The 13,718-nt window shown below is 45.1% G+C and overlaps 1 protein-coding gene across 1 annotated transcript; it reads left to right on the forward strand.

Annotated features, from left to right (window-relative positions):
• The first annotated feature begins 8,549 nt into the window (after positions 1-8,549).
• Aldoart2 (aldolase 1 A retrogene 2) lies at positions 8,550-10,240 on the forward strand. The gene has a single exon (NM_001013943.1). The coding sequence runs from the start codon at positions 8,611-8,613 to the stop codon at positions 9,703-9,705; it is 1,095 nt and encodes a 364-aa protein (NP_001013965.1). The 5' UTR covers positions 8,550-8,610; the 3' UTR covers positions 9,706-10,240.
• The last annotated feature ends 3,478 nt before the right edge of the window (positions 10,241-13,718 follow it).

The following is a 13,718-nucleotide window of genomic DNA, read 5'->3' on the forward strand; positions in this document are numbered from 1 at the left end:
GTTTTCTCTGATATATATATATATATATATATATATATATAATATATCTTTATGTAGTTAATGTCCAACATAGATAGAATTTTGTAGTCTAACTTTATGTATTTATTTGCAGTGCTGGGAACCAAATTGATGGCTTGTGCAGTAAACAGTCGCTGTGCTACTGAGCCACATTTACACTCCAGCTGTTAATTCCTCACTGACTGTTTATAGAATTCCTAACCAGCGTCCTCTAATCCTGGACTTTCATCTTTGATGTATTTGAGAAGTTTTGGGTCATGACTTCTCTAAGAAACGATCTGTCATCTACTTGATGGTATCCACAACCCCCTAAGTCTTTATTCAGTTTCTCCATTCTTCGTTTTTGTTTCTCAGATTTGATACTGTGAGTTATTAGATCTTCAGATCACTGATTCTAGCTGGCATGGTGGCACCTATCATCCCGGCACTCTGCCAGGAAGACCAGAATGAGTAGGAGGTTCATCTGTAGGCTATGACTTGCTTAACCTACACTACCATGAGAACCCGACTTAAAAAAGAGCCAAGTGCAGGATATATGGTTGTAATCTCAGCACTTGGGGAACAAAATTATGGGGATCAGAAGTTCAAGACCATCCATCCTCTGCTACATAGGGGATTTGAGGTCAGCCTGGGCTACATGAACCCCATTCAAAACCAAGTCAAGTCTACATTTAAGTTCAGTGATTCTCTTTGGATCTTTTCTGAGCTCCTGTCCTGTCCTCAACACATGTGTGGCTTTCTAAACTCCCCTGGGGATTCTTTGTGAACACAGATGTTTAAAAAAATAAAACCATTTATTCATTTTGCACGTGCGTGTGCATGCGTGTTTGTGATCAGGGGATGTTTGTAGAGTCAGAGAACAGCTTGCGGGAGTTGATTCTCTCCATCACTACGTGGGTTCCTGGGATTAAACTCAGGTTGGTAGGCTTGGTAGCAGGCACCCCTTTACTGGATGAACTATCTCATGGGCTCCGGTGGGTGACTTCCCAAAGAACCACGCTCAGTTTCTCCTCCTGGGCCTTAGGTGATCTGTCGTGTTCCTCATCTTTTATCTCAGTGAATGAGGTTGTTAGTGGCTTTCCTTTATTCTCTTACTGAGACTGACAAATGCTTTCTGGTCTCAGCCTTTGCCGTGGCTGGAACTGCAGCTGTGCAGCCCTGAGCTATGTGTTACTGTTTTGGCTTGAGTGGGTCCTGAGTTAAATAAAATTGAGGTGTGTCTTTAATCAGTTCCCAGGGGAGCCTCAGAATAGTAGACTAGACATGCACAGTAATTTTCAGGTAAGCTCAGCTCTTCTCAGAACACAGGACCTACACTAGGAATGCAAGTGGTTGCCCCTTCAACCCAGACACTACCCAGAGTGAGCCTAGGGAAGCCAGGGAAGATGTCTCCAGCTTCCTGCCAGTCCCCAGTTGTCCTTTACTAGACTGAGCATTCAACTCAGATGTGTAAGCCTTTGATTGTTTTTCAGTTTGTACTCTGAGCTCTTTAGTATTTCTGTTGGGAGAACAGGACAGAAGAGCTTGGAGGTCCTCACCCCTCCCTGCTGCTTCCAGAAGGGACACAGGCTCCAAGTGGACTGAAATTTTGGTTTAAGAACTATCTTTCAGTTCTGCAGCGACTTCCTGTTTGTGGAGTAGTCTGAGAACTTACTGCCCCTAGCTCATTTCTACTACTGTCGACAGAGGCTGTCCCCATTGGCACAGATTGTGTTTATATCCCTCAAGGCTCGAGTTCTCTACCTTGGCTGCATGTTGACTCATCAATGGAGGGGAGTCATAAACTCAGGCCAAACAGTGAAGTAATGCATGAAACTAGGAATTTTCCCAGAGACTAGAGTGAAGGTTGATGATTTTTTTAAATATTAAGTCAATTATTATAGGTTTCATTATGGTAAAAATCGTTCTTGATAATGAAATTGAAATTTACTTGTAAAACTTATAAAATCCTAGGCTCCTAGGCTAGTTAGATGGTTCAGTGGGTAAAGCCACTTACTGCCAGGACTGATGACCTGTGTTCAATCCCTGATAGTGGAAGGAGAAAACGCAGCTGTCCTGAATTGCTGTGTAATGCCGTGTTTTGTGCATACATGTACACACACACAGACACACACACGGGCACACATACACACACAGATACACACAGGCACACTCACACACAGACACACACACAGACACACACAGACACACAAACACACACAGGCACACAGACACACACACAAGCACACAGACATACACAGAGACACAGGCAGACACACACAGGCACACAGACACACACAGAGACACACACACAGACACAGACAGGCACACACAGACAGACACACACACAGACACACAGACACACACAGACACATGCAGAGACACACACAGACACACACAGGCACACAGACACACACAAACACACATAAGCATTCAAACACACACACAGACACACAAACACACACAGAGACACACAGAGACACACATAGGCACACAGACACACAGACACACATAGGCACATAGCCACATACACAGACACACACAGACACACTCAGAGACACACACAGACACACAAAGGCACACACACCCACACAGAGTCACACTAGGTGAATTATACTGTAATGAAAGAAGATCCAGCTAGATGTGGTGGCACACGCCTTTAAATCCAGCAATGGGAGGCAGAAGCAGTCAATCTCTGTGAGTTCAAGACTATCCTGCTCTACATAGAGAGTTCCAGGCCAGACAAAGGGACACAGTGAGATCTGATCTCAAAAGGGGGTGGGGAGTATCAAGCATTTTTTAAAACTCAAGGTGGTGGGTTAGGCATACAGGTGCACAGGACTCATGTCCTGAGAATGCTCCTGGCACCTATGTACGAGAAGTCAGGTGAGGAGCAGGTGTGTATCTGTGATCTCAGTGCTTCTGGGATGGGATAGGAAGTAAAGACGGAGAATCACGCAGAAGCTCACTGGCCAGCTCGCCTGGAGTACCACACAGCGTCCCTCAACAAGGTGAGAGGGGGAGCTGCTTTCTGAAGGCTGCCCTCTGGTCTCCACACGGGTGATTGCCTCCCTTCCTTCACAGACCCGGGAATCGAGTCTAGAGCTTTGCGCATGCTAGGCTAGTCTGCCCTGAGTCACAGCCTCAGTCTGAAATTTGAATCATTGTATCTAAAAGAAGAAATTGGCATAGTAAAATAGATCTCTATGTAGTCTATCAGTCATTAGTAACATGACAATATTGATTATTCTTGTAGCATCAATTTGCTTAGCACATTTGATTTTTGGACATATTGGTCTAAAGTAAATCATGAGGAACGATACCTAAGGATTCATAATGGACTAGAGCCTGGAACTCCAAAGGGTTGCAGGCTTTCTGCCCGTCTCTCAGAATACTTCTAATACTGACCTCTGACCTCTGAACCACTCATTGCCCCATCTTCTCTCCACGTGGACACCCCCTTTTTAGTGTCCCGGAGGGCCGTAACAGTTTGGTGATGGGTCGCCAAGCATCGTTCTTTCCTACAAAGACAGTCTGTGCATGCTTTTTTCTCTTTTTAATAGGCAGGACAAAAAAAGAAATGGTGTCCACTCTTTTAGCAGAGACATACATATTCACTCAGTAAATAGGAATTTATAGCAGATACCTTAGGTTCCCTTTTAATGAGAGACACTGACATTCTTTGTATAAGCCTTAGAAAAAGCCTATTGAAGAAGGAGCGCTGTTGTAGAGTCCCCACCACCTGGCTACCCTCTCTCCGCACACTCACCACTATGGCGGAACTTCCGTGTTTCAGTTTCCTGTACTTTTTCTTGATGCATATCCAGTGTATTTTAGGAATCTCCCACTCTCCATCGTTTGTTTTTTAAAATATGGTATTTGCATTAACTCTTTGAGAACCGCATGCATGTATACAATGTGTTTTGATAACATCTATCCTGCTCGTTCACTAACTCCTCCCAGCCTCGGCCCAAACCCCGCCCCACCCCCTCCATGTTCTTGGCTCTGGATAGAGCAGGGGTCAAAGAGCAGAGGTGGACCGTGACTGCAGGCGTCTCTGCGTTATCTCATTAAGAGCTGATCCCCAGGAAGGCAAACAGCTTGTCTCGAAATTTGCTTTGCAAGGAATATAATAAGGAAATCTAAAAAGGCTGGGCAGAAGGTGTGCTTAATCTCTTGTAATGCTGGTTCACCCCCGTTTCAGACCAAGAGTGATGATACTTGGGAAAAAATTGGGAGCCTGCCTGCGGGCAACATTCACCCCTGATGGAGAGATTGCTACAGAAACCTGACCCTTGGAAGTTCTCAACGTCCGAGTAAGGATTTATTAAAGGAATTAATATCTTTGAAGGCTCAGAAAGCAATCCTGTTTTCCTACAAGATGGATGAAAGGGAGAGATTTCAAAACATTTGCTAGAAAACATCAATAGCCAATCCTGCTGATTTAATTTTTTCAATCCCTCAGGCATCAAAAGAAGTTGTGACTTGTCCACATTTACCTTGGAAGCAAAGCAATATTGTAAATTAGAAATGACCAGGGCTTTACTGGCTACATTTCATTTTTAATTAGTAGAAGTTTCAGGAAACTTTAGAACATCTTTTTCCACAGAAGCTAAAGAACTTGCCCCTTGAGATTGCAGGAGTATCTGGCCACATTCACTTCCAAATGGTGATCTAGTTGTCTATCCCAAGCTCCACAAAAAGTGGTCTTCAGCCACCCCCATTTCTCCCCAGTTTATTCTTGACTCATCAGACATAGCTTATGCTTTTGTTGGGAACTCACAACAGACATTTACTCGTCAAAGACTGATCCTAAAAATAAAGACAAGTCTCTAACAAAGAAGCACCCAGATTGCAAAGTGGTAAAATAGGGGCTGAGTTTGTTTCTTGTCGTGAACCGGTGGGAGGCAATGCTAGGGTTGCCCATGACTTTGAAGTTAAGCTTTTCCTCTGAGAATAATGTCAGCAAACACAGGTCATGTCATACATTAGGCTGCGTGGTGCCGTGAGCTTGTCGCAGAGTGCAAGGCCAGCTCAGACAGCAAAGTAAGGCTCCCAGTTCAAAATAACAAACCATCAAAAACTCCAACAAGGAGCGGGACCAGGAAGGGGGACAACATTTAAAATGTAAATAAATAATTAATAAAAAGAAAAAACCTCCAACAATCAAAAAATATTTTATTGACTACATTAAAAAAAAAATCCAATGTCGGGGCTGGGGATTTAGCTCAGTGGTAGAGCGCTTACCTAGGAAGCGCAAGGCCCTGGGTTCGGTCCCCAGCTCCGAAAAAAAAGAACCAAAAAAAAAAAAAAATCCAATGTCAACCAGTTGGTGGGGACATAAGCCTTTAATTTCAGCACTTGGGAGGCAGAGGCAGGCAGACCTCTGAGGTTAACCTTGTCTACGAAGACAGTTCCAGGACAGTCATGACTATAAAGTGAAACCCTGTCCTGAACTCTCCCCCCCACCCCCAAATTTGATCTCCTTGGCTGCCCACAAACTCTCGATCTTCCTGCACCAGCCTCCTGATTTCTGAGGTCTCGGGGTGCACTATCATGTCTGGAGCTGAAGTGTCAGCAGTATTTCGAGTCCTTAGGATGAAGCGATAAATAAACCAAGTCCCTAATATCAGGAAACATATATTCATTAATGTAAACATTTAGGTCTGAACAATCTTCTATAAGTAGATAGTTCAGGAAGCACCTGACACTATTAAGGTAAGAAGAATGTGTCTTCCAAAAACTTGACTATCTTAGTATGGTGGCTATCTTCATCATTCACTTGACTGCAATTGTAGAAACCTTTGGGCACTCCTGTGAGGGATTTTCTTGATCCGATCATTTGAAGCAGGGAGAACTCTAAAGGTGCACTTTCTGGTGTCAGGTCAGATAAAGGGACATAGAAGAAAGAAGCTTTTGCTTTTTGCCTGCTCATCCTTACTCTTGCTGGCAAGTTCATCTGTCCCATGTCCCACTGCTATGGAATTTTTAGAAGCAGCTTCTTGTAGACTGAGGACCAGCTCTCCAGGGATCTCCACCTTCAGCACCAGACGGAGACTGCTGGGACATCCAGTCTCCTGGACTGAGCAACTATTAGATTCTCTTGTGTGAACTACCTGGACCACAGCATGGAATTCAATCTAATCTCTTCTCTTCTCTTCTCTTCTCTTCTCTTCTCTTCTCTTCTCTTCTCTTCTCTTCTCTTCTCTCTTCTCTTCTTCTCTTCTCCTCTCCTCCCCTCTCCTCTCTCCTCTCCTCCCCCTCTCCTCTCTCTCTCTCTCTCTCTCTCTCTCCCCCCCCCCTCTCTCTCTCTACACACACACACACACACACACACACACACACACACACACACACTCTCACTCACTCATTGTATCATATCAATTCTGGTTTTTAGAGAATGCTAATATACTTAGTCTCCTTATGTCTGTAACTATCAATGTGTGTGTGTGTGTGTGTGTGTGTGTGTGTGTGTGTGTGTGTGTGTGCCTGCATGTGCATGCACCCGTATGTGTACACATTGGCTGCATGTGTATGTGTAGGCCTTAGGTCAACATCAGATGTCTTTCCTTTGTCTCCACCCTGTAGTTTTTGAGACAGTCTCTCTCTGAACATGAAACTTAAAAAAGTTCAGCTAGGCTGTCCAGCCAATGAGCTTCAGGGGTTTTCCTGCATCCGCTTCCCCAATTCTAGAATTACATGAGCACACTGACAAATCTGGCCTTTTAGGTAGGTGCTGGAGACCCAAACTCAGGTCCTCATGCTGTGTGACCAACACTTTATGAGCTGAGTCATCTCCTCAGTTCTACTTACACACTTCTTGAGCATTTTTCCTCTGTGCACTGGGGACCATAAGGGGCCCCTGCATCCTCTCTGAGTTCCTGTTTTCTGAACTCAGGCAGTGTGGGAATTAAGCTTCACCTTTGTTACTGGTGGCTAGATTAGGGGATGGTTCAGATGTAGGAAATGAGGGGCCGCTTCATTCTGAACCCTAGATTAGACAGTTACACCTTATCTCTGGAAGACTTTTTCTCTCAGGGAAAACCAGTTTCAAGGACATGCCAAGAGCAGGCCAAACCAACCAGAGGAAAGAGGTGGAGAAGGAAGGGCAGAACTGAGCTTACCACATTGTTCTGGATCTCTACCTCAAGAATCCACACAAGCCACTCCCCTAATGGAGCAATAGAAGACTGAACAACTAGGAAGGCCAAGACCATCACTCAGGGGCTGCCTGAGACTGGAAACACCGACGATGGGGAGTGAAGCTGCCCCTCCCTGGTGTCTGAGCCACACCTGTCCCTCCTTCCCCTATGGGGGCGGCTTCCCTCCTGCTCATCTTCCAAGTTTCAGTTCAGACTGCTCCCTATCCTGGGAAGCTTGAGGGGACTGGAGGGAGGCAACCCTGCCTCTGTGCTGTGCTAAGACTTTAAGCAGCATTTATGAACGTAATGTGTGCTTTGTCCTGTGGGTATAAGGACTGTGCCTTACATGTCTTTATGTGCCCAGCAGATGTTCAGTGGATTCTCCCAGAATGACTAAAAACATGGTAAATTTGGTTATTTTTAAAGCTTCATTTTGGTAACAATATCAACAAGAAGACTAGCAAGCAATAAGAATTTCCCTTGGTAGAAATTCTGTGCCCTAACATTGGCTGGTAAACTTCATTGTGCGTCTGAGATTTAATGCCCGTCACAGAAGTGGCATAGCCTCTTCACAGAGCGTGGTGACTGATGATCAGCCTTTGACGGATGCCATGTTCTTGTCACCGTAACGTTCTCCATCAAGGATAAACTAATAGGCAACAGGGAGTCACTTTGAAAAATCTTCAGGTTGGGGATTTAGCTCAGTGGTAGAGCGATTGCCTAGCAAGTGCAAGGCCCTGGGTTCAGTCCCCAGTTCCGAAAAAAAAAAAAGGGCTATAAGGTTATTTTCTTCTTAAGTTTCTTACCATCTTTACAGCGAGAGTATATTTAATTTTGGAAACATTATTTCATAAAGTTATGCAATTAGAAAGGATTTTTAGCTTAAAAAAGAGGCTTATATTTATTTTAGGAGTATGACTATTTGTATGTATGCATACCATGTGTGCAGTGTCCAAGACAGCCAGAAGAGGGCACTGCATGTCCTGGAGCTGGAGTTACAGAAACTTGGGTGCTGGGAATCAAACTCGGGTTCTCTGCAACGGTAGTAAGTGCTCTCAACTTCTGAACTCTGTCCAGACCACGAGTTTTGGTTTTAATTAGTAAAATTAATTTGTAGACCCTTGTAAAAAGAGATACAAAAAGTACTTTTTGTGTTATTTTCTTAATTTCAGATGATTATTCAGTTATAGATATTACCTTCTGAGCTGGGCATGGTGGTGTGCACCTTTAATTTCAGTACTCAAGAGTCAGAGACTAGCCTGATCTACAGTGGGAGTTCCAGAGACACATCTAACCCCCCACCCCCACCCCCGAACCCCGCCTGCTGAATAGATTACATTCTCTTCGAACACGCCACAGAAACAGGTTCTGGTAACCCTAGCAACATTTGCCCCACAATGTTTTTGCCCAGTACCACAGCGCTTAGCCAATCCACCAGCTTCGGTGCCAGGACTGTGCTACCACCAGCACCATGCCCTACCCATACCTAGCACTGACCCCGGAGCAGAAAAAGGAGCTGTCTGACATCGCTCACCGAATTGTGGCTCCGGGCAAGGGCATCCTGGCTGCAGATGAGTCCACCGGAAGCATCGCCAAGCGGCTGCAGTCCATTGGCACCGAGAACACCGAGGAGAACAGGCGCTTCTACCGTCAGCTGCTGCTGACTGCCGATGACCGTGTGAATTCCTGCATTGGGGGCGTGATCCTTTTCCACGAGACACTGTACCAGAAGACGGATGATGGCCGTCCCTTCCCCCAAGTTATCAAGTCCAAGGGTGGTGTTGTGGGCATTAAGGTGGACAAGGGAGTGGTGACCCTGGCAGGAACTGACGGCGAGACCACCACCCAAGGGCTGGATGACCTGTCTGGACGCTGTGCTCAGTACAAGCAGGATGGAGCCGATTTTGCCAAATGGCGTTGCGTCCTGAAGATTGGGAAACACACCCCCTCAGCCCTTGCCATCCTGGAAAATGCCAATGTTCTGGCTCGTTACGCCAGCATCTGCCAGCAGAATGGCATTGTACCCATCGTGGAGCCAGAAATCCTCCCTGATGGGGACCATGACTTGAAGCGCTGTCAGTATGTAACTGAGAAGGTACTGGCCGCTGTCTACAAGGCTCTGAGCGACCACCATGTCTACCTGGAAGGAACCTTGCTGAAGCCCAACATGGTCACCCCGGGCCATACTTGCACTCAGAAATTTTCCAGTGAAGAGATTGCTATGGCAACTGTCACAGCGCTTCGTCGCACAGTGCCCCCTGCTGTCCCTGGAGTCACTTTCCTGTCTGGAGGGCAGAGTGAGGAAGAGGCATCCATCAACCTCAATGCTATCAACAAGTGTCCCTTGCTGAAGCCCTGGGCCTTGACTTTCTCCTATGGTCGAGCCCTGCAGGCTTCTGCCCTAAAGGCCTGGGGTGGGAAGGAGGAGAACAAGAAGGCAGCCCAGGAGGAGTACATCAAGCGAGCCCTGGCCAACAGCCTCGCTTGCCAAGGAAAGTACACCCCGAGTGATGAATCAGGGGCGGTGGCTAGTGAATCCCTCTTCATCTCTAACCATGCCTACTGAGCAGAGGTGGGCTAAGGCTGACCCCCCAGTACCCCGGGTCTCTGCCTACCCACTTGCTCTTGAGGAAAGGGGCCTTCAGGCTCTCTCCCATCAATCCCTCTTGCTGCCTCTCATGACTTTGGTGTGTGGTGTTGTCTGTGAATGCTGACTCCATCATCCCTTCCAGCTCGATGCTAATCAACAACCATTCAAAGGGGAGGGGAGAAGGGCCAAATCTGCCCCTTTGTCTTAAAGATTTGTTAGGCGTGGAGGCGGCAGGTATCACCTTTTTCAGGGTATGTCTGTAATACCGCTTAAAGAATCCCCACTCCAGCAACCCCATGTGTTTTTAAAGTCTGCTTCAAACAGGTGTTTGCTAGTTTCTTTCTTTCTGTCTAGGAACTATTGTAACCTTGAAAGTTTGGACTGTTTTGGTCAGTGGGCATTTGCCAAACCTCGAGTCTACATATCGGTAAATGTGCTTCTGTTTAACTATCTTTTCACAGTCATAAGAGAAATAAACATATAAAATAAACGCATCTCAATGCATAGCTGAGCAGGAGTACAGATGTTTTATTAATGAAAATGAATCCAGCTTTTGGTAAGTCATGGCGGCAATATAACATTTCATTGTTTGGTCCTGTGCTAGACAGTCCCTGCTGTTTCCACAAATTCCTGTAATGCTTAATGGACATCTGGAAGAATTCAGCCAATTAATCGAATTCACATAGGAGCTAGGCTAATGGCTGTCTGAAAGGCAGATTACATTAAATCAAACTTGCAATATGAATGAAAGCACTTAATCATACATGCAACATTCATTAGATGTGGCACAGCAAGTGTTTTGATTACTTTAATGAAAGATCAGGTAAAGTGCATCAGCTGAGCAGATTGAAAAGACAGCATGCTTACAAATGTTTGATTATGCTGACTATCAACAGAAACGGTGCCAGTAATTTATAGCAAAACATATTTGTGGGTGTCTAGAGCTGCTGAGCGCGGGGAAATGGAGGACCAGGGTGCAGAGCAGTGGTTAACATCGGATAGAACTTTAGTCAGGTGTCAGGAAGAGACAGGGGTTCAGTCATTTAGAGACACAGGCTCCTTCATGATGGGACTTGAAATCTCTATGAACCCCAATTTCATTTGCTCTCAGGATCTCTGGTAGCAGTGTAGGGAACACCCTGACTTAAGAGAGGACTCACCTCTGAGGCCCTGAAATCTCTCGGCAGGAGTCGAAACCTTAGTGCTTACATTTTCGGCTGGCCTCTAGAGCCACGAATATTTTTGACTGTCCCTGTATTTTCTCAGACACTCCCCACTAACATTGTAGAAAAGGAAACTTACAAAGGGTGTTCCCTACATAATAGTAATGGTTTTATAAATTCTAGGATGCAATAAAACACCACTTGTAGTTTTTGTTTGTAGAAAATAAGGATAAGGGATATATAATATTTTAAATATATTACATTTAATGTATTACATTTAAGGCATTACATCTAATATGTGTGGTTTTTAGAGCAGGGTCTTACTTATGTAGCCCAGGGTGGCCCTGAATTCAAAGTCCTCTCTCCTTTATCTTTCAAGTACTGGGATGACAGTACAAGTATGCCTAGCTAATACATTTGGAATTAATTTTGTAATTAATAAAACTATAAGATAATGAAATTGTATTTTATATAACTATGTATGGCTTCTCTTCTACAGTGAATGTTAATATCAGAGAGGACAACCTTTAGCGACAGTGAAAACCACTTTCCCTGGAGCTATGGAAGGAGCTGAGCAGGCTTTGATGGCTTTAGTTTGATAGCAGTGGAATTCTGAGGACAGAAATGGTGTGGCACCTGGCAGGTCCCTCCTAGGCATTGTCTCCAATTCAAACTGATCTACAGTGAAGCAAGGATTCCATTGCTTTGATACCAGGGGAGACACCAAGACAGAAAGATGGGCGTTGCAGTCACAGGTGTCTATGATGCTCTATCCAGTAAAATACCACAGAGGAAAACAGAAGCAGCAGCAATGCCAACAAGAGGTCATTCCAATCCAGAACACAGGCAAGCAGCAGAAAGCAGAGGCTTAGGAATTTTCTAAAGAAAAGCAGGGAAAAGCTAGAACACGAGAAAATTGATACTTAAGCGACTTAGTTCATTTGATAAGAAATATGACAAGACAATTAAGAAGCCACTCTTCTAGAATAAGTCTTCTTTAGTCCACTCTGGCCACCGTAAGGAGGTGCTGTGAACCAGGCAGCTTAAGCAGAACAGACAGCTAGTTCTCACTGAGCTCCAAGTTGAGAAGTCCAAGGTCAAAGCTCCCGCAGGCTGTGTATCTAGGGAGGGTTTGCATTCTGACTTTCAGACTGAGTGCTCCTTCTGAGTCTTCACTGGAGGAGGGCTGGGGTTCCTGGGGTTTGCCCTTATGGCCTCACCACCTGCCAGAGGCCTTGCTTCCTAAAGCCACACCCTTAGTGTTCTGTGTCAGTGTATGAATTTTGGAGTCATGTGTGTTAAGACCATTGAAAAATACTGCAGAAACCTATGTGATTGCTATTGTGTTTCCCCACATTATATATGCATTTACAGAAAGGGAAAGGAAAGTGAGCTGGATCAGAGGTAGCCATTGTTTATCTACTCACCTAATGGCTCTTCTTCTATGGTCTTTCTCTCTCTCCTCTGGTTATCCTCAGCTACAACATACGCAACCAAGAATGACTTTAAACTTAGCTGTGCGCCATCATGCTGATTTTATCCAGAATTGGGGGTTAAACCTAAGGCTTTGTATATGCTATTGATTAGTTAATCTACTCCCCAGATTTTATCTGAGATAAGGCCTAGGATATCTCAGGCTGGTCCTGAACTTCCTTTATCTCATTTTTCAATCCTTGATCCTCCTGTCTAAGCTTCTGATCACTGGAATTACAGGTATGTACTGACACACACGGTGAATCTGTGATCCCTTCATCCCTAGGGGCTTATGGGTAGATAACTACATGGCAGTCTCATGTAATACTGCTTGCTTAAACTTTCCACAAACATTTAGTTAAGTATCTGCAAGCTGTCCATGCTGTCGGTCATTTCACTGATTTATTGTTAAAAAAAAAAAAAGCACAGCCCAGGATTATCTTAAGTCATTTTAGAATGTCAAGTTATTAGTGCCTCTGTTTGGAAATACAGTAATTATTTTAATCACTCAGGTGAGCCAAACTGAAAGCCCACATTCTTCTTGAGAAAGCTCTCCCTCTATCCCTTGGAGTACATGACAAGCTGAACCTTTTTGCAACACCGACTTTAACATCACTCACTCTGGAGCCCTCGCCCCCCTATGATACAACTCTAATAACAATTCCTATCATCTTCGGGTCCACCCACCTACCCACAGGGATCAGTCACAGGAGTAGAGTGTAGCTGTTTATAATCAGATCTAGCCTCTGCTCATTCCTCTACTTTCTTGACCACTTTGTTGAACTTGGCTGGGTGATCAAAGAACTTGAGATGTCTTCCTCTTTCTCCCAGAGCGCAGTCCTGTGAAAAGTGGTAGTTCTACTCAGACTCAATGGTTTGACTTATTTAGCATTTCAGGGTTGGTTTATTTTCTCTCTTTTGAGAATAAAACCTTTGTGCGTGAATGTGTGCAGGCATGCGGTGCGGTGTGCATGCAGAGAGGGTAGAGGACAACTTTGGGCATCGTTCTTTACCTGCCCGCCATGAGCCAGGGTCTCACGTTCTGTTTCATACCATCTGGCAATTACAGACGCATGCTCCTATCCCAGCTTCAAGTGAGTTCCGGGGATCTGGCTCAGATGCTCTCGATTGTGAGTTTGCTCAGTAAGCCATCTCTGAGCCTCGTAGTTTGTGTTCTGAAGATGGGACCTTGCTTTGTAACCCAGGCTGGCCTTGAAGGTATGGTGATCCTCCTGCCTCTGCCTCGTCTATTTGCAGGCACACATCACTCTACCTGGTGTTGTTATTTTCCCGTCAAGGTGGTTCACCCCGCAAACTGAACTGGGAGTGAGATAGGATGGGGAAGTCACCATT

Source organism: Rattus norvegicus, chromosome 6 (genome assembly GCF_021556685.1).
Source record: "Rattus norvegicus strain SHRSP/BbbUtx chromosome 6, alternate assembly SHRSP_T2T, whole genome shotgun sequence".
Taxonomy (NCBI): Eukaryota; Metazoa; Chordata; class Mammalia; order Rodentia; family Muridae; genus Rattus; species Rattus norvegicus.

Excerpts from the sequence above, each read along its gene's own strand:
- Aldoart2 (NM_001013943.1), top strand. The coding sequence starts at position 8,611 with ATGCCCTACCCATACCTAGCACTGACCCCGGAGCAGAAAAAGGAGCTG.